The sequence below is a fragment of the Poecile atricapillus genome, chromosome 3 (assembly GCF_030490865.1).
Source record: "Poecile atricapillus isolate bPoeAtr1 chromosome 3, bPoeAtr1.hap1, whole genome shotgun sequence".
In the NCBI taxonomy this organism is placed as follows: domain Eukaryota; kingdom Metazoa; phylum Chordata; class Aves; order Passeriformes; family Paridae; genus Poecile; species Poecile atricapillus.
Window position 1 is genome coordinate 14,982,799 of NC_081251.1, and position 20,709 is coordinate 15,003,507.

At 41.0% G+C, this 20,709-nt stretch overlaps 2 protein-coding genes across 4 annotated transcripts in view; one reads left to right on the forward strand and one right to left on the reverse strand.

The window, feature by feature from the left end:
- ATP6V1C2 (ATPase H+ transporting V1 subunit C2) overlaps positions 1 to 6,720 on the reverse strand; it is a 19,261-nt gene extending 12,541 nt beyond the window's left edge. Inside the window, exons 1-3 of one of the 3 annotated variants that reach the window (XM_058834334.1) lie at positions 6,575 to 6,720; positions 5,508 to 5,725; positions 4,269 to 4,336 (exon numbers count right to left, since the gene is read on the reverse strand). In XM_058834334.1, the coding sequence (XP_058690317.1) occupies positions 4,269 to 4,336; positions 5,508 to 5,636 (197 nt within the window). In that variant the 5' untranslated portion in view covers positions 5,637 to 5,725; positions 6,575 to 6,720. Of the gene's footprint in view, positions 1 to 4,268; positions 4,337 to 5,507; positions 5,820 to 6,558 lie in introns of those variants that run through there. The other 2 variants (XM_058834335.1, XM_058834337.1) reach the window with 2 other exon arrangements.
- A 3,234-nt stretch (positions 6,721 to 9,954) lies between these two features.
- Positions 9,955 to 20,709, forward strand: part of NOL10 (nucleolar protein 10) — a 53,736-nt gene continuing 42,981 nt past the window's right edge. The window contains exons 1-7 of the mRNA XM_058835933.1: positions 9,955 to 10,707; positions 11,173 to 11,218; positions 11,969 to 12,067; positions 12,803 to 12,880; positions 14,674 to 14,711; positions 18,150 to 18,286; positions 19,030 to 19,095. Coding sequence (XP_058691916.1) covers positions 10,642 to 10,707; positions 11,173 to 11,218; positions 11,969 to 12,067; positions 12,803 to 12,880; positions 14,674 to 14,711; positions 18,150 to 18,286; positions 19,030 to 19,095 — 530 coding nt within the window. The 5' untranslated portion in view covers positions 9,955 to 10,641. The remainder of the gene's footprint in view (positions 10,708 to 11,172; positions 11,219 to 11,968; positions 12,068 to 12,802; positions 12,881 to 14,673; positions 14,712 to 18,149; positions 18,287 to 19,029; positions 19,096 to 20,709) is intronic.

A 20,709-nucleotide genomic window follows, 5' to 3' on the forward strand; every position in this document is an offset into this window, starting at 1 on the left:
TACAGTGTTTGAACAAGATGTGTTGTTGTGACCAATCCTGTGGTTTTCAAGAGCAGGAAAGGGACTTTGGGCCAGATATAGATACTAGGAATGCATCAGAGAAGAGGATTTTTCTTTCATGCTCTGCAAAGCAATTGCATCTATCTCTGTTATTGTGAAGAAACTTAGAGTCTTGGGAAAGGTTTTCCAGTCCTATGACAGATAGGTAAAATCAGATTTCTGATGTTGTCAAGAATGCAGCATTTAAAATTTGATCTGTTTGGGGTAAATTCAGTCTGAAGAAGAGAAGATCTTCTTGTCACCTTTCAGTATATAAAGGGCTCTTATAAGAAAGTTGGTCAGAGGCTTTTTACCAGTGCCTATAAGTGACAGGACAAGAGCCAACACTTTTAAACTAAGAGTAGATTTTGACTGGACATAAAAAAATAGATTTTTTACTGCAAAGGTGATGAGGCACTGGCACAAGTTGCACAGGGAAGTTGTGGATGTCCAGTCCCTGGAAGCATTCAAGGCCAGGTTGTATAGGGCTTTGAGCAGCTTGGTCTAATGAAAGATGTTCCTGCCAATGGCAGAAGGTCGGAACTAGAGGATCTCTAAAGTACCTTTTCAACCCAAATCATTCTTCTCATGACCCTGGACAGGCACAGTTCAGAGTGCCTGTAGGAGGAATCTGTACCACTGTGCTCCAGTTCACATCCCTTTCTCAGAGCTGCTGCAGATTTTACCACCTGGCTGCAGCCCCGTAGGGACCCAGCAGCAGATGGGGGTTGCTGGAATACAGCATGTGTTGCCCACACTCAAGCTGTGGGGAGCTTGAGGGATCCAGACAGAGGTTCCCTGACAATTGCAACCTTGCCAAGCACTTCTGCAAATTTCAGCTTGTAAATACAGCTGGTTTTTGTCTCCTTCACGATGCTCAGAGAGCCCAAAGGAACTAGCAACAAGACAGTGTTGGTAAAACCATAACAGAAGGCTAAAGACATTATAGAGAAAGTAGTTCAAAGGAACATGTGTAAAACAGGAGCTTCTCCAAAGGGCCTGAGCTGTTTTCATTATTCTTGAGTGCATCTGGTGGCTGACCTGACAGGTGGGAGACAGCTCTGGCCTCTCTCCATGGATACAAAGGGTGGGACAGGTGTGTGCTCTCATGCACCTGACAGTCCTACCTGCCCAGGCAGGGCTTGGCTCTCTTCCCACCCACACATCCCGTGGTCCCTGCAGCAGGATACAGCCACATTATGTATAATACACTGTGCCAGAGGAATGTTCTCCAGTCCTGCCTTAGCCTCTGTGCGCATCCTGTGACATGCAAGCGGGATTCACTCACCCAATACACTTCCCGTGCAAAGACAGAACCCACCCCCTCCACACCACTGATGTCTGGGACAAATGACAGGAATCAGACTCCTGGAGGAGCCCCACTGACTACACTGACATCCAACAATGGGAAGCTTTCACAGACAACCATCAGATTTCTGCCTTTAGATGAGATGAATCCCATCTTGAGCAGATGTCATGATCAAATGATGCATTATAAAGACTTTCAGCAAAACTGCTTCAAGAAGTAGTAATAAAAATCTATAAAGGGAATAACTCCATTTAACCTACTATTATGTCTTCAGACTGTGATGTTTTGCCTCTGCAATCTGATTGCAACCCTGCCATGTCATTAGCTTCCAAAAAAAAAAAAAAAAAAAAAAAAAAAAAGTCTAGCACTCTTTAAGTGATACTGAGAAAGAAAGGGTACCACCCACCAGGCCTCTGAAATACCGCAGGGAGCAGAAGTCCTGCAATCAGAGGCCACTCCCAAGTATGCCACTGACCGAGGAGCAGAGAGAACCCCCGGGTAAGAGTGACCCAGGAGACTGCCAGCTTTTGAGAGAGCTCCATGCTACCACAGGATGACATGGAAAAACACTCCTCCTCCCTGTGTAAATAAATAATAAAAGTATGTGGAAACAATAGCTCCTGCAAACTCTTGCCCCTTCTCTGCTGTCCTGGCAGGAGGCAGTGCTGACAGGTTTGTGCTGCCTGGCTTTACTGGCAGCTGTGTTTATCCAGCAACAGTTCAGCAGGCAGCTCTTTCACAGGACCAGGAATATAAATGCTCAGGTCATCTGAAGAAGACTTGTAACCCTCTGGATGCCATTTACTTCAACCAAGTGCGAGTGCTTGGCATTTTAACCCTTGAATCACAATCTAGACATAAAACCTGAGGGATTTATTTAATACAAAATTCTTTTGTATGTCCTTGTGGGACTCAATCCGCTAATACCTTTGATTATTCTGTTATTTTCTGTTACTACTTGAATGTTACTACTCTAATGCATTTTTCTTATTTTTCAAAACCTCTTTCTTATATTTAAATCTTAATGGTTACCTATCTTGACAGGCAAATGAGACAAACAGGAAGAGTCCTTGCCTCAGCAGATTACAGTGGAAGGGCCTCACTGACCCTCTTGCTCCGTGCCTAGAGCCCCTCAGAGGGTAAGAGTCATTACTGGCATTAAAGGGACAATTAGTGGAGTAAAGTGGGGTTCAGCTTGAGCAAGCAGCTGCATCGTGCCAGCAAGTACAGACAAAGATAACAGAAGGAGTCAGTGAGCCTAAGGAGCTCTGATGGATATTTCACTTCTAACTGCCTTCCATGGTCTTACATGGATTCTGCAGTCAGCTTTTCAGAAGTCCTAACTCTTCATAAAGCTGGGAATTAGATATGCCTTTCTGAAAAATCAGTTCTGATGATTTCTGGAAGCCCTCAAACCCAGATCACACAGTTGCTTCCTATCTGCTACCCTGACTGGAGACACAGAATCACAGAATATTCTGAGTTGGAAGAAATCCACAGGGATCATCAAACACTTTCCATTAGAACAGACAGCATGTATTGGCACCGTCTCTCCCCAAATTTGCCCCCATTTCCACTTCCTCAAGAATTTCTGCAAGTGAAGAAGAAGCTGGAACATGTTACAAAGAATATGGGGCAGCATTTTTTGCAGGGTCACAATGGAGATGGTTTTGTTGATAAATTAAGTTGGTCTGTCTTGCTTAAAGTCACAGAAAAGCAGTATGGTTTAGTTTTAGGTAGTCCTGTGAGGAGCAGGGTGCTGGACTCAATGATCGTAATAGGTCTGTTTCAACTCAAGATATGAATCATATTCTATGATTCTAAAAGATCAATCTTGTGTGCAACCCAGAATTATCTATCAGATGCAATCATTCTAATACAACCCTTATGTAGCAACAGTACAATCAGAAAAAAAAAATGGAGAAATGTATTCTAGCAGACCAACTTTTACCTGAACTGCCTAGCATAGATGCAAACAGTTTATATCAGGGTTTCTGTATATCTTTGCAACTGCTACACAAAGATCTATGAAAGGATTGAGCATATTTAGACAAAAGAAAATGCTCATCAGTCCGGATTGGGAGAAAAAAGGCAAAAAGATCCAAAGCTAATGCATGTCTCTGTGACCAAAACTACATGTGAGATAAGCTGCCAAAGCAAAAAAATAGAACAAAGCAGAAAAACCCAGCAGTTTAAATCTTCACTGTCTTAAAGTCTACCTTGTGCCATATACTATCTCAAAATCTGGTATATTCTCAGCTTGCTGTACTACATCATTCTTTTGTACACCCAGGTCAGTTTGTCCCAAAAGACAAACTTGCCAATTGTCAGCAAGCAGATCATGTGAGTCTTTGCTTAATTAGGTTTGATGCAATATGAGTCAATATTCTCTTTTTTAAGGAGTTTAAAAGCCTGAGAGGGAGAGGTCTGGACTTCATTCAAAAGAATATAATCCTTAAAAGTCATCTATCTAGTTGAAAAGGGAGAAAAGGTTCAATAGAAATATTCTGTCAAAACAAAATCAGGAAGGGCTTCACATTCTCTAAGTGTTGTTTTATCAAGTTTCTGGATGAGGTGGGAGGATGTTCTTTAAAACAAAAACAAAAGCACAAAACAGAATGAAATAACCCCACAACCCACCATCTGAAGCAGTTTCCTTATGAGAAACAGCTTCCCTAGCAGTGCCATTTGAATGGATTGCTGTGCTGACAAAGCTACTATTCAGCTAAATTTTAAGGAATGATCCTTACTTTGTGATAACTCCATGACAGTCAACACAGGGGTTAAACAAAGCCTAATCACTTTAGTCCAGTGGTAGTCCAGGCTGAACTGAGTCAGACCGAGGTGAACGCAAGGACATATCATCCCATAAAAACAATGACATTTCTCATTTGTAGGTGGTAAATAAGATCTATTTTACCTTTCAGCAAAGCTATCAAGTTTTCCCAACTCATCTGACAGACCAACAAGAGCATCCAGTGTCCCAACCTGTGTAAAAGATGAGAATTAGGTGAAAGATCCACAACTCTGTCTAAGGCTTTTGTAGGCAGAGACTTAAGGAGACTGACTTGTCCTCAGTATATGTGAATTCAACAGTTTGGCAGACCTTTATTTACTTGGTGGAAAATAGTAGCAATTCCTTTACCCAAGAACTAGGGCATAAAAATCCTTTTCCAATAAAGGAAAAAAGTATGTGTAGTCTCAAGATTACACATCAGTGTCTTTCTTCCTGTTTTCACTTCATCCTCTATCATCAAGCTGCATAGAATAGTCTTTAACCAGACAAAACAGTGACTGGAAATGCACACAAATAATGCACATATACAAACAAGTCAGATGTACTGAGAAAACAAAGGGAAGCAGCACTTATTCAAAAGGGGGTGTCTGTCTGTGTTCTCTGTTATTACCAAAGCAAGTCTCTCACAATGTCATTTCTGACCAACATCTGCTTTTTGAATCACTGTCAGTCATAACCCCGTATTTATGGTATTGCAGCATATTGCCAAACCTTTTCGTGTAATGTTGCCAGCTCAATATTGTGTAGGGTCAATCTAAGGGAGAAGAAACAAATTTTATGTAGAACAAATAGGATGTGAATGGGCATCTTCAGATACTCCAAATGCTTTACCTCCTTCAACATAAGAAGACTCTCACCAACCCCAGTGGGGTAAGGTCCACAGATGGTAAAAATAAGGTCCATGGATGATAAAAATCATATCAATCTCAGGTGTGCATACAAAAAAACAACAGGCTTTTATCTGTCAGTAATCTTGCTGCCATGGCTGTGGATAGTCAGCATTAGCAATGCACGTTGTACCATGCTGTATTACTTTGATGACTAGGAGCAAATTGTACATGGAATGCAATAGATCAGTTATTTAACATCTCAACATATTCATAGATGAATATGTCATGAATAACATATTCAACAACTCATGTTCCTTATACGTGTACACTTCCAATGTGAAGCTCAGCTTCAAGCACAATTACTTACTTCTCTCTGATTAATTTTCAGTTGACTGAACACAACTCATCCCCCAACCACAGTCTCCTTCTACTGTCTGCACATTATCCCAAATGATAAATTCCGTATTTATCCCAAATTTAGCCCTGGCTAATGCTGCTGTATTGCCCATACACAAACCCCTTCCTCACTTACCTTTAAGTCTGGAATATGGAATTTACTGTTGCTGGAGAGGTTGGATTTAGATGTCACAGTGTTCATTCTCTCCCATGCCTGCAGATTTGTTTTGTCTCCCGGGGCAGAAATTAGCCAGAACTCTGACATGATCTAGTATTTTCCCTTCACTGCTGGTCACTGTAGAAACTCAAAGCAGGTAAGTGGCTAAAAGAGCACCACACAAAATGTGTTCTTCCCTAGGAACAGAAAGAGTTAGAACAGATCACTGATTTCTTTTCTTCAGAAACACCAGGAGAGTGAGTCAGTTCTGTGTCTCAGGCTGCAATGGAACATGACCTTCTCCAGAATGTCACGGAAAGAGTGTGGCTGTTCCTTCCTTCTCAGGATTGTTCCATCCAGTTTCTGCCTGAAGAAACGAAGCTTTCTCCTCCCCTTTTCCCTCCCAGCCTGTTCCATTTGCCTTGCACTTTAACTTCAGTGCCTATTGGGGAGCTTGGGGGCTTCACCGAACCACCCAAACGTAATAAAGAATTTCTGCTCGATAAATATTCTCTCTCAAATTGTTGGACATTTGCAAGAAAAAATGAAAGGAAGACCTCTGCTGAGCACAGAGGCTGCAAAAGATACCACTGGCAAGACGGAATTTTGCTCTTCTCTATGTTTTTTCTTCCCAAGATAGGGAAGTCCTATCTCCTCGATAGGAAGGAGCTGGAGGAAGCCAAGTCGTGGCGTACAGGGACGGTATCGGCAGAGCCACACAGATGGAAGTGTGGCGAGAATAGAGGCATAACTACTATGGTGCGAAGCAAAGAGATAAGGGCAGAAGAGCGAGTAGCTGGCACCAGACCGCAATCCTCCGTTCCTTCCCGAGAGCTCCCGCGGAGCATCCCCGCCGCACGCCCTCGCTCTCAGGTGTGCGGGACAGGGCAGGTGCGGCCCTCGGCCCCCGCCGTGCCCGAGCGCTGCCAGCACGGCTGTGGGGGGCTGCCGGGGCTCCGCGGGGCACTGCCCGCTGCCTCTCCTGCCCGCTGCCTCTCCTGCCCGCTGCCTCACCTGGCTGCTGCTTTACCTGGCCGCTGCTTTACCTGGCCGCTGCCTCCCCTGCCCCTGCCGTGCCTGCAGGCGCCGCTGCCCGTGCCCGCGCCGCTCCCGGCGGCTCCCGGCGGCTCCCGGCGCGGACATGCCCGGAGCGGCGGCCGGGCAGGGTCGGGGCGGAGCGGAGCCAGGCGCGGGGCGGCCGCCGCATCCACGGCTTGGGTCAGGGAGCTCCCGGAGCACAGGGGGCTGCTGCGCCTGGTGACCTAAAAGCTCTGTCACAGCTCTGACTAGGGCAGCTTCGCATCTTCTTGCTGTCTTTTAAACTGGCGCAAATAATGCAGACGCCATTTGTTTTTATTAAACATTGACTACCTTTAGCAAATCTGAAGGTTTTGGAATAATTAAAGAAACTTCTAAGAAACTCTTGTTTCCGGGACTTCCCTGAGTGCTTCATTTAACAAATATGCAGTGCAGGAGTCTGCAAAATAGTGATGCTTACATTCCTGGTGATGCTTCTTCCTTCATACGTAGCTGTGGCTTTTAGTCCTTACCAAGTCTTAATCTTACATTGCCATAAGCTTGGTTAAGACATTTGTGAGTATTTCACAGATTGTGTGGAATGATGTTCTCCAGGCATTTCTAATCCAGGCATGCTCTGAAGGTAACAAGAGTCTAAACACCCAGTACCTGCCTCTGAGAGGCATCTCTGCAAGAGTCAAGGCCCCTTGTTGGGGGTTATCCAGTTCTCATCTTCCAGCTGAGTGGTGCAATTCCTGTGCTGTCATCCAGCACTTAGGCAATCTCTGCTAATATTGGGGGCTTATTTTCTTCAAAAAATGGGGTATTTTTAACTCATGTTTCTCTGCAGCAAAAAGAAATTAAGTCCTTACAAGAAATTAAACAGAAGGATGCTCTTAGTTTTCCACACAACCTGTCATAAACTGAGAGGGTTTGAGATGCTGGGGCCAGGTAGGTCTGGTCATGCACAGAAGAGCTCTTGACACGTCCAAGAACCTTAAATGAAGACCCCCTAGAAGACTTAAGTGTCTTCAGCTCTAGGAAGAAGCAGCTGATGCAAGGCATCCTAAATGATGCCATGTAAATCATGCTTTAGGTAGCTAATGTTTTGGTCAAGGTCTTAGGCCCTAAATTTATAGGTTCTTTAGGTTAGCCAAGGATTCATCTTCCTTTGCTTCTCTTTAACATTTTTAGTGATATATAAAAAAGCAATACATGTGTGGAGGAGGAGAGTCTCTACTGAAAGTACTCCAGAAAAAGACACTGAGGTTTGTAGCTGAAATAACCGTTTCATGGGGGTTTTTTCTTTGCTTTTTTGTTGGTTTTGTTTTGTTTTGTTTTTTGTTTTTTGTTTTTTTTCCCATTTCTGGGCTAATTAAATATTCAGTTCTCATAACTGCTGTGATTCTAATTTTTTTCAATCATAGTGTCCCCTAGGGCATGACAAAGGGTTTTCCAGAAGTTATGGGGAAAAAATGAACATATTGATCTGTGAGATGGCATTCACAGAAGAGATTATTGTCTAATCCTTCTGTTTTGTTTGTCTCCTTAGACTACACATTTTAATTATGAAAACATACTTAACTGATTTTTAAATATCTACATCATATATCTTTACCCACAGCTTTCAGGTCAGAAATGTACAGTAGACCTGATCACCTAGATAAGGGAGTTCTTTCCCATCTCAAATCAAGAACAGTTTTCACTGGATCCTTGCTGCAGTCTCAAGCTGTGGAAATGCTTTGCATGATTAATTTTAGAAATGCTACATTCCCATAATCTCCTTAAATTTAGAATCATGTAAGTTGAAACTAGGGCTAACAGATGAGAAAAGTTTCTTGCTGCAGTGGTGCTAGATTTTAGGAATGTTTTCCTGTACACATGGATGTTATAACAAATAAGGCAAAATCTAAGCTGTAGAGTTGTTGGATTTCTGGATTCTACAATAGACACTACTTAATTCCTGAACATTTTTATAGCAGAAATGCCATTTTTCTTTTTAATATGGCATTTTTACTATTATTAAAGTGAAATATTTTATGCTACTTATTGTTTTAAAAGAAAATTTCCAAGAAAACACAATGTTAATGTCCAAGCAATGTCCTGTTGAATGTTTTATATTATCGTATTTTCTCAGTTTACTTTGACTTTTCAAACTTTTTTCTTTTTACCCCATTACGTATTTTTAAGATGTGGCAGCAGTGGAGTGGAAAGAGCAGGCAGCACATACTGTGGGACAAGTGCTGCGGTCTGGTGGTAACACAGCTCTGCCAGCTCATTTCCCTGGCTGGCCCTGCATGTGATGCCATGTGATTTCAGAGCTGTCTAACTCCCTCATGATCATCACGTGTCTTTCTGCTCCCTTTGATCCACTAAAGCAATGAACTTTTCTGTGACTTTGCCTCTCAGTATTAGTGAGTACTTCTTCAGGTGCCACACTGAGGGAGCAAAACTCTGCCTCTGAACAGTCTTTAAGAATATTGAAATACTCTACTTGAAGTATCTCCCAAGACAACTTTCTCAAACAGATAACCAGAATTAATTACCTATATAATTATAACACTGACACTAGAAGGAAAGCTGCTTTCTCCAGTGTTCTACACCTCCAGGAATTCCTTGTGGGTTCAGACATCTGATGCTGAATGCCTTTTGAGGTGCCCTGGAATATCCTGTTGGGCCTTCAAGCTGGTGTTCTAGGATAACACAGGTCTTCTGCACATCCCAAGTCACATCAACCAACCCCCCCATGAATGTCTGGGATTCTTTACAATACTCAGAACTGTGGAAAAGTGACTTCACCAATTCTTTAAATGCGTATTAACAGCTCATGGTGCTCTAATTAAGGCTGTGGAACCTGATCAAACTGACCCCACAGAAGACACCCAGTGGCTGCTGCATCACACTCCTCGTGCTTCATTAACTGCATTTACCAGAGATGAGATTCAGCTGCCTGAGCTTCTACTGCCACCAGAGATGTCCCTGCACATCCTGCCTGCCTCCAGATTACACTGCAGAGAGGTTTGGATTTTCCATGGATCTTGTGTCAGCCCCACCCGGGTGCCCTGGATACCATATGGCATCTCAAATGTCACTAGACAACCTACACATAAGCAAGTAAAGCCTTAGCTTTCTGAAACGAGAGCTTAAACACCTAGCTTAATCCTACAGGTACTGATATTTAGGTGTGCTCATCTCCCAGGAATCTCAGCTCTAACCCTCTAATACAAGCCAGAACAGAGCTCTTTTTAGTAATCATATTGGTATCATTGTTATTGTGATACATCATTCAGGTAACACCATGCCTTATTTGAAACTGCTTCAGTTTGCACTTTGTGCCAGAGTTATGCACTGTTAAAAATTTAGTTGTGACTTTGTTTCTTCAACAGGCTTATGGACTGGATGTACACTACTTCAGTCCCTGGTTTTGGTCCTGTAAATTAGAACGAGAATGCTTGGAATTCTGGATGTTTGTTTTTTTGGTTTTTTTTTTTCCCAACAGCAATGCCACAGAGCAGTAAGAATGTGTCCTTCTGTGGTTGCTGGCAAGGTTCTGATCAGCAAATCCTGAACTGTTTTCCATGGCTAACGCACACCCTGTGTCTGCCCACAGGGTGACAAAATTAACCTCCTCCATCAAGGCTGCCAGAACAACTCCTGCCTTCCTGAGTTCGCATGAAAACCATCGAGAATGACATCACAGCCCGATAGACACCCGTGAGGGGCAGACAGGGCTCTGTGTCCGGACACAGGCCGGGCCCCAGGAGAGGGCACACGGCTGTCCCAGCTCCAGCCCACTCCCCACATCCCGAGTCCCGGCAGCGCCGCACTCCGGGGCGCGGGGCCCGGGGACAGCGCCCAGGGAGGAGGCAGCAGCGGAGCCCCTTTGCTCTGAGCCGCGGAGCCAGCGGACCTTGCTGTCCCGCGGTTTTGCTGTCCTTCCCCCGTTCTCCCCCGTGTGAGGGAGGGGCAGAGCCGCGGTCGCAGGCCGCCGCTCTCCCCGCCGGGCCCCGCACGCCGCCGGCTGAGGCCGAGCGGGCGGAAGTTCCTCACCTTCCGCTTCCCCTCTGCCCGGGAAGAGGCGGGCACAGCTGCGGCCATGCAGGTCTCCAGCCTCAACGAGGTGAAGATCTACAGCCTGAGCGCCGGCAGGAGCCTCCCGGAGGTGAGTGGGGCGGGGGGAACGCGCCCGGCCCGGCCCGGCCCGGCCCGGCCCGGCCCGGGTCCCGCGGCGGGAGCTGATCCGCGCGGTGCCGGCGCGGGGGACGAACCCCGGCCCGGCCCGGCTGAGCTGCCCCGGTCCATGTGCGTCTGTGCTGGGATCGTTACCGAGAAACAGCTCTGAGTGTTTCTTGAACTAGAAATGCAGTTTGAATTCCTACACCTCCGAGTGTAGCGGTGCTGGTCCATAGACTCGTAAGCAACACGACTTTGTAAGTTTTCTTGATGTGGAATGGTTAAACATATCCGTGGAATGAAATTAGAAGATGATCAAGGGAAAAAAGAAACAACAGCAAAAGAATTAGCGGCCTAAGTGTCTTAGATTTAAAATGGTTGGTTAAACTTTAAGTGATTCTCGGGTTCCTGTATGAATAATGAGCTCAAGACTGGTGTATACCTTTGCTTGCAGTGGCTCTCTGACAGGAAGAAAAGAGCTCTACAGAAGAAAGATGTGGGTGAGTTTTCCCCTCGCAGGGTGCTCAGCGATACTCGGCTACTCCCCATACATCACATGCACATCCAGAGGAGACTCCTCACTGACTGATACACAGAAGTTATCCCTAAGTCATAATATAAAAACTAGAGAATTAAACTACAGATATTTATTTCAACTTCTTGTATAGCTTCACATGAACACTGTATAACCAGTGGTGTTTTAAATTTTAGACTTTAAATATTTGGGTTGTGGATTGTAATAGAAACATGATGGATGAATTCCATGTTGTTACGTTCAAACAGACCATAAACTCCTCTGTGATGCTGTGCTAATCTTAGAGCAGGACCACATCATTTTAGCCTAAGCTTGTTACACAAAATTTAAAAAAAAGCAATTTTTTTCATGGAAGCTATATAACACAGAAAGTGTTATACAAGACACTTAACCAAGAAAAAAAATACATAAAGGTAATGGAGCATGGAATACCTTATACAAGGCCTTAATTGTGTAAGTGTGCAATGAGTATTTGCTACTACATTATATAATAACTTGTTACACAGTTACCTTGGAGTATTAATTTATTTTACACAGAGATAGTCTGCTTCTCAGGGTTAGCAGACTATGTTAATCTGCTTATAATATGTTAGTTACAATATCTCTAAAGGATGTTCCCTATAGTCAATTAACTCAACATGCTTCCTTAGGAAACCATTACAATTTTTTTGACTGATAGAATTGTGCTAATTCTACAATTTTTTTTTCTTTACAGATATCCGTAGAAGAATTGAACTTATTCAAGACTTTGAAATGCCCACAATTAGCACAAAGATTAAGGTATCGAGAGATGGACAGTATATTATGGCAGTTGGTGAGTTAACAAACTGTCTAACAGAGGTCAAAAGTCCTAGGTAATCTTGGGTGCAGAGTGACTTAGTGTTTCAGGTAGAATTGGTAAGAGTTCCTTTTAAAGTGTGGAAGTGAACATTCTGCTGGAAGTTGGCTCTTAACATATGATAGAACAGCTGTCTTGGGAGCTGTGGAACACTTCTGTTTAGAATACATATATTCTTAGAACCATAGAATGGTTTGGGTTGGAAGGCACTTTTTAAGATAATCTAATCCAAACCCCCTGCTGCCAAATAAAAAACTAATAAAATATCTGTTGTAATACAGTTAAATATTAAGTTCTGAATTACTTTTATTGCATGTATGTTAAATAACTTTGGAACATCATTGTTTAAGTATTGTTTTGTAGGAAGAGGAGGATAATGCTGCATTTTGTAACTGTCAAAATGGCATCCAAGCGTGAATACTTAAGTAGGTCTTTCAAATTTACTGGAAGGCGTTACTAGATTCTGTATGATGTATCTGGTAGTTAAAAGAACCTGCATACAATGGGTGCTTGCAGAAACCAGGCTGTAAAGTTGTGTTACTAAGAGGCGTGTTTTTCCAGTCACAGAGGCTTTGGGAAGATCAGAAGACTTACAGTAGAAACACAGTAAAGCCATATATATAATATTATACTTAAAAGAATAAACAAAACTTTTGTGTTATCCTTTTGTTTAACTTTTTTATTTAATTAAACATCATATTATTCTTTCAGGAACTTACAAGCCCAGGGTCCGCTGTTTTGATACCTATCAGTTATCCCAGAAATTTGAAAGATGCTTAGATTCTGAAGGTTAGTATAAGCCATGGCTGTTTGTACAAGTTGTCTGTCATTTGTAATTCAGGTTGGACTTGAGCAGAAATTCCGCTCCCTGTGCTGAGGGTACAGAATGTACTTCAGGGGAACACAAGAATCTAGAGTAAAACAGCCTAGTCTTCATCTCTGAATTTTCCCCTTTTATTTTGATTTCAAAGTTCTTTCCTTGCTTGAAAAAGCAGGTGTGAGGGATGTAAGATTTACCTTGAGCTAGAAAATGTGCGGCTCAGAGGGTGAATGTGGCTGAAATCTGTGTTCTGTTTGGTGAATGTGGTAAAGGTGCAATGGCTGGGTGGTGGCAAGATCTCCCTTACCTGTTCTGTGAAGCAGTAAGGTAGGAGAATGCTCTGTGGGTTGCTCTGTTTTCTCTCTGGAGCCCAAGCTTAGTAGGTGAGTCACAGGGTAAAGAGAATTTCCTTCATGGGCATATTGGTTTGTTTGTTTGCTGATTGGATTTTCTGTTTGTTTTCTGGAAACAAGGTACTTAGGGGTACATGGTAGCATGGCCAAGGCCTTAATTACACCTTGTTTGCTACTAATTTGGTGGGAGAACAACTCTGGTGAGGAAAATAAGGAGCCATCTAGACAATGGGAAAGGGAGAATCAGCTGGCAGTTAGAGGAGGGTGGGAGCTGGCAGAGCTCTGAACACCTAGGGTGCTTAAATGTGAGGAATTATGGGGTTGATTGTTTAGGGATTTTTTGGGGATGGATTGGGGTGTGAGAGCTTTTGCTTCAGGTTTTTTTGTTTGAAGACTGGGATATTAGAAGACTGATGACTGAAAGCTGGGATATAGGGGTAACCAAAACAGTGAGAAGATGAGCACATTCATTACAGAAGAGTTGAACTGATTTAACTTTGATGTGTGTGAAAGTGGTGTGAAAAATAAAAATTGTAATAAGAGCACGGGGGTATTTCTTTGCTCTCTGCCTCAGGACTACAAGGAGTCATGTAGGCTAAAGGAGCACTATTAGGCAGGGTTTCAGAGAGGCTAGAGAGAGGAACATATAGCAAGAGTGAAACCCTCTTCAAAAGAATAGAAATCATTGTAATCATAAATGCTTACTGCTAATTAGAGTTTAAAGTAGATTTTTTTTAACTGGCAGAAGTATGTTTAATTTGAAGTCTAGCATAGAGTCACTCCAGGTAACTTTAAATGAGTTATCTCATTTAAATAGAACCAATTTAGCTGGAGCAGCTACTCCCTAACGTTCCCAACTCGGCTTAATTAAAACTAGGTAAAGTTCAATACATTAGTGTTCAGCATGAGTTGTAGCTTTCATGTTTGTGACATTTTTTGAGCCTTAGAACTTCTTTTGTGGAAGTGCTGACCTCTTGGAAGGTCTGCATATGCAAGTTTATGCATATATGTCCAAACTCATGTAATTTTTTATCACCTTTGATGTATTACCAAAGCTCCATGGACCAGACACTCACTGAAAACCATTTGATTAGACATTCCCACAGCAATAAAATACATGGTTGAGCATTGTGTTGAGGAATGTGTCAAGCATGCAAGAACAATAAAAAGATTACAGGATACTTCATATGTTTCAAAAGTTTTAAAAAGCTACTTATGGTTTTGCAAATCAAGTTACATAATTAGAGATCTTACTAAAGATTAATGCCTGCATTATGCATTGACACCTGTGGGGAATACTTACATGACTAAAGATTAGCACGAGTGTAAATGTTTTCAGGATTATGCCAATGTTTGCAAATAAGTTTGCTTGCTTAGTTGACTCAAAATTCTCTTGCTCTCTCCTCTAGTGGTTACGTTTGAGATATTATCAGATGATTACTCAAAGGTATGTTTAATAGCTTTCAGTGTATAAATGAAAAAATTGTTTAGTATGTATATTAAACTGCATTTTAATATATAGTAAAGGCAATCAATCAACACAGCTTTTGGAACAGAAATATTTTTTTTAAAAACAGCAAACAGGATAAATATTTTTTGTACCTTTAAAATTTTGTTTGTTTTCTTTGTGTCTTTGTGCTGTAATTTGCTTTGGTGCTTTTAAAGTCTTTTTTCTGTTGGAAAGAAAAGCTTCAAATAGTGTTGTATCCTAGAAGCAAAATAATGTGAAAAATGGAATTAGCTATTCTTTCTGGGCTAACATTTAGTCACAATTCCTTGTGACGAGTGATGCACTCATACACTGTTTTTGAAAGGTGGGATAGCAGTGGTTAAGTTAACAACCTGATTTGTCAGTGTTGTTACAGGCATGATGATTATGAGCATATGAATGAGGCAAAAACTGCGGAGAGATGTAATGTCTTTTTTTTTTTTTTTTTTTTTTTTAATTAATTGCTGTACCTGGAGGAATCACCTGAGTGTTTATTTTATGCTATTTTTTTTTTTTTTCTGTGAAACGACCTTACCATTTCAGGTATAGGTTTGTTTTAATAAATACTGCCATTTGATCAGAGACATAATCATCTAGCCTTGTAGCTGTTTTACATTTTTCCTGTGAGATTTCCAAGGAAGTGCATGAGTTCAAGTAGCAGAAGGTAATGGCTGATACTTTACAGTAGCTTCCCACTTGTCTGTCTGGTGGAAAATGTTTCTGGCTGTACATTCCAAATAGTCATTTGGGAGACTGAGGAACATGCTGTATCCCCAAATGGTTCTGACTGGTTATGAACAGAGAGGAGTGTGTGTTTTCAGCTGAAATGGGTGCTGTATTTCAGGCAGAGGCTCTACTGTTTTAACTTCACACAATCTTTATGTTTTCAGTTTTATTTTACTAAAACTTAAGAAATCATCAGAAAGAAAAATAAACTTCAAGTAGCTGTCTTAATGCTGTGGACATGTTAGAAAGAGGGAATGATATTTGAGAAATTACACGTGAAATTTTTAGAATCACAGAAGTATCAGTTGGAACAGGACCTTAAAATATCATTTTAATGCTTGAACAATTCTGACAAAATCTGCAGGCATGGTGGTTCCACAGATTTTCTGAATGAATTGTTGCAAGTCTGCTCTACCTTATAAAGAATTTTTAGTTCCTGTCAAACCTGCCCAGGAAAATCTCAATTACTGTTGCTACTGCAGAGAGGGATTTGTTTTGGTACTGTCTGTATTCTGTCCCTTGTCAGTCTTGGTAGCCCTCTTGGTGCTCTCAGCATCCTTTCATAGCCAGGGAAAATAGTGTCTCTCCAGATCTGTTTCTGCCATCCTCGTAAGGTTGCTTTGAGGCTCATTTGCATTTTCACAGTGAGAGTATCTGTTTTCTTTCATACAGATTAGCACCCGCAAGTCCAGTTACGTTGCTGTGCTTTTCTAAGTTTTAGGCTTAAAAGTCTTAGACTTGGACTAAGGTTGAGAGAGTGAGAGTAGTATTCTTTTCCCACAGCCTTTTGCCAGGAGACCTGTATTTCCATGTAGTATTTTTGCCACACGCCAGTGCGAGTGCTTTTGCTACCATCAGGTTGTAGTTTTCTGGTGGTGACCAAAATTAATTTAGTAAAAAGAAAAGACAAACACAATTTACAGTGAGCTGTATCCACTGCTAATGAAAGAGAACACAAATATATTCAAGTCCAATATTGTAGAAATTTGTGTTTAAATAGAAAATTATTAGTGATAAGACAGTTATTAGGAGAATATTTGGATCCTTTTGGCAACTGTAAAAATCTTTTTGGAGGCAGAGTGGGTGAGAATAAAATTCACTTTTCTTATTGAAGGTAAGCCGCATCTTCTCTCTTCCTTGAAACAGGCTTTTGATGACATAGTGATAGTGAACTAAGAACACGTGATACTGATATTTTTAAATAAAATATGGTTTAATTTTGTGTTCTTATAGTTTATGTAGCTTCTGTACTGCATGAAAATGCAGACAATCCTTTTTCTGCAGTGATAGTAGAGAAAAGATTGGTCTGAGTATTGTTTCGAACAGAGCTTTATTTGTAAAAGAGTAAAGAGCTTTGTTTGTCTGAAGCCTCCAGGAAAAAGCATAAAGGCATTAGGCAAAAAATAAAGTGCAATGTATTATGAACACCACTGTGTAACATTAGCTGTGCAACTGTATCTGTAACTTAATATGAAATTTTGGTTAGAATTCTGAAATATGATACTCTGCTTAGTCTTGGACCAAGATGAGAAAGTCCATGAATAAAAGTTGAAACACTTAGGGTTTTTGATACCAAAAAAAGAACACAAGCATGGAGGAACTTTATGATAAATAAGCATGAAGTGCCAGCCCAGGTCAGTATTTTCTCCATGTCTCTTAAGGGACGAGTATACAGATTTATAAATAAAGATGACAGCTTTAAAGTAACTTACATACCTCACCTTTCCCGAGTTTCCCATCCTTATTTGCATTGCTAACAGTAATGCAAATAAGTCAGTGGTAGAAAATTTTAGATATTCACTATCTACTGTTTTCAGAAGATGCATGTACTACACAGGCTAAACTAAAGTATCACTTCTCTAATCCAAGCTTAATAGGGATGAGGCTCAGAGATAAAGGTTCGGCTGTGATTATCATGCATGGCATGAGTTTGGGACAAGCCAGCTGTTCCTCCGTTGCACAGTGCCATGGTTTGAGCGCAACAGGTGATGTGGGTGATCCTGTCTCTGGAGTGGGAAGAATCCCTTCCTGTGGGTGTGTGCCATGTTAACCTGCCATAAAGAGTGTAACAACAGGACCTGGCCTGTTTTATTTACTAAGGTAGATTGAGCTCTCAGGTAATGCCTCCCTGCAGTTTTTTCCAGGACTGAGATGTTCATCTTAGGTTTCAGAAAGAAAAAAATGTTCTTTTTCAGTTGGCAAGGAACAAAGATGCAGAAGGATCATTGGTGTCATTTATTGGAATGCTGCTGTGCATCAGGATGTGTAGCTCATGTGCTTAGTACCTGTGAACTTAGTGATGTCTGCACAGCTTTGTACCTGGACTAAATCGCTAACTGTAGTGTCTTGAAGGAAGTAGAAATGTTAATTTTGGTGCAGCAGAACATGAGCTAACTGTGCTGCTTCTGACTGCAATGTCACTTTCAGGGTGTCTCATTTACTCTTGTGAACATTCATATAATGTATATTAACAAAACACTTTTCTGTGGGTATTGAGAATGATGAAACACTAACTGATTCTGTCATTTTAGTAGAAATTGTTTGAATAAGTTTGGATAAGCCTGCATGAATTTGAAAAACAAAAAAATCACTGAAGTTTGTGCTGTAAGACAAGCTGGGGAGATCCTTGTCTGTTTCTGTATGCTTCATTGTTTTCTATTTTACTTTCAGATTGTCTTCTTGCAGTGTGGCAGATTTGTGGAGTTCCATTCACAACATGGCCATTACTACAAGACAAGAATACCAAAATTTGGTAGAGATTTCTCTTACCACTACCCATCGTGTGACCTGTATTTCGTAGGAGCAAGGTATTAAGTGGAATATTTTGTTTCAGTTTTGTTAGCAGTGTTCTCCAATAGTAGAATGAACATTAAAATATTAGAAAAGTTAAAAAGTGGAAGAAGTGGCAATTCCTTCCATATTAATAATGGAGATGGTAAATAGTGGAAAATTTGGGAAGATTAAAATTAATTCAGTTTCCCATGCTATTTTTAAGCTGTTTTTTTCTTTGATTCTTAAACCATGTATATCATGTATTTGCAAATTTGTATTAAAAACTGCAGGTTGGTGTATTGTTTTAAAAAGTGATTAGCATTTAAGTGAGGAAAATTAAATAACTTTTCCTATCCTGGTTGGTGTTTTTTTGCTGTGAAGTGTGAGTTAAATCACTTAATTTGGTTTCTGAAAAGACATAGTAAAAATAAAATTAGATCCTTAGGGTTTCAAACAAAGTAAGTAGAAATTCAAGATGTAAATTAAATCACAGGAAATTAAAAGACCTTGAGAAATTAATTTATGTATCTTTTGCATGGAAAAGTAGTAATTGTTAGGATATTGAGGTAAAATAAATAAATGGTCACTATGCACATTTTTCTCTGTGTTTTGAACACCAAAGTATATGTTTGTCTTTTTGCACATTGTAAATTCTGAAAATTGTGTATTTGGCAAAATTAGTCTGTGAAAAAAAAACCTTTGCAATGCCTCCAAATTTACAGCAGTGTCTTTCAGTATCTGTAAGACACAAGAGTAATTTTGGGTTTTTCTTTTGTAGTTCTGAAGTTTACAGGCTAAATCTGGAACAAGGAAGATTTCTGAACTCCCTGCAAACTGAAGCTTCGTAAGTTCTGTGTAATGCATGACCTCTGTCTTCTTTCCACCAGGTGGAAGCAGACTTCTAGCATGCTCACCACCAGAACTGTCTCTGAACACTGCCCAAATGCTTAGCAGAGTTGAAAATGAACATATGCTGAGTCTGAGTCTCATTTTATTTTATGTTCTGTAATTTTTTTCTTCTAGTTTTTATGTTTAATTGAGTTTTCTTTTGTGGATGTTTTAAAATTGCTTAATATGGACTAAATAGGTATTATATAACTTGATCTTAAGACATTTCATTAAAACTTTGCCATTATTACTCAATTTAGCCATCATATAGAGATCTACCCACAGGGTATGTACTTTCCCAGACATGTCTTTGTCCTTCTGCTCTTGAAGTAGCCCAAAGAGAATTTTTATATCTCCAGCATGTGTCTGATTCTTTTTAAAACATTACCAGAGTAGGAATTGAGCTTTTTTCATGTGGGGAGAGGCAGATGAGAAGAACAGACTTCATTAGATAGAGTGGCTTGTTGGTGGCCAACAGCTGCTCTCAGTGGGCAGAACAGCTTAATGGATGAAGAAGTATTTGGGAAGATACAATAAAAAACTGAGTAACAGGAGAAAAAAAAAGAGGAAATTCCGGAATGGAAGGGGTAAGGATGTAGGATAAAATCTGGATTAGAGAGGTGAGGCTTAAGTTGTGAGAAGATTTTGAGGTGACGGAGTTGGATGAGTTACAGAATTAGAGGTAGAGGGCTTTGAATAGAAGTTGGAAAGTGCTGGGATAAGTGGTGTAGAGAGAAATATTTTTACTTTGGAAGAATTGTTGTTGAAATACAGGGCTCTTGGGTACCCTGCTGAGAAACAGGATACTTGGGTGAGAGAAAGGAGCCATTGGTCAGACAGAACATGTTGGAGATGTAAGCTTTAGAACATATGTAATCATAAAGATCTTTTGTCATAATTAGAATTAGAGATTCATTTAGGTTGGAAAAGGCCTCTAACATCATCAAGCCCAACCATTAACCCAACACTGCCAAGTCCACCACTAAACCATGTCCCCAAAACACCTCATCTACGCATCTTTGAAATACCTCCAGGGACAGCAATTGAACCACTTCCCTGGGCAGCCTGTTCCAATGCTTGGCAATCCCTTCAGTGAAGAAATTTTTTCTAGAATCCATGTGAACCTCCCCTGGCACATCTTGAGGCCATTTCTTCATGTCCTGTTGAGTTGTTTAACAATACAATGGAGCAGAGTGATGAGGCAGGTCTTGGTGGTAGGTGGTGGATAAGGGCAGAGGAACGCAGAGAACCACAGAGCCCAAGCTGCTGCTCAGGGCACGTCATATGAATTCAGATTAATTTTCTCAGGGGGGTCTTGAAAGCTCCAAAGTTAGAAATTTCCCAGCCTGTATGATTAACACATTCCATTGCTTAATTATCCTTGTAGCATAAAAATATTATACTTACGTCCAGTTGGATCCTTACCTGTTTGAAGTAATCAGCACTGTTTCTGGCTCCAGATTGTTAGTAAGCTCCCCTTAACTATGGGAAGCTGTCGTTATGTGGCCATCTGTCCCTCCCTCCAATTTTTGCTTTTCCAGGTTGAGGAATAGTGTACATGATTACAGAA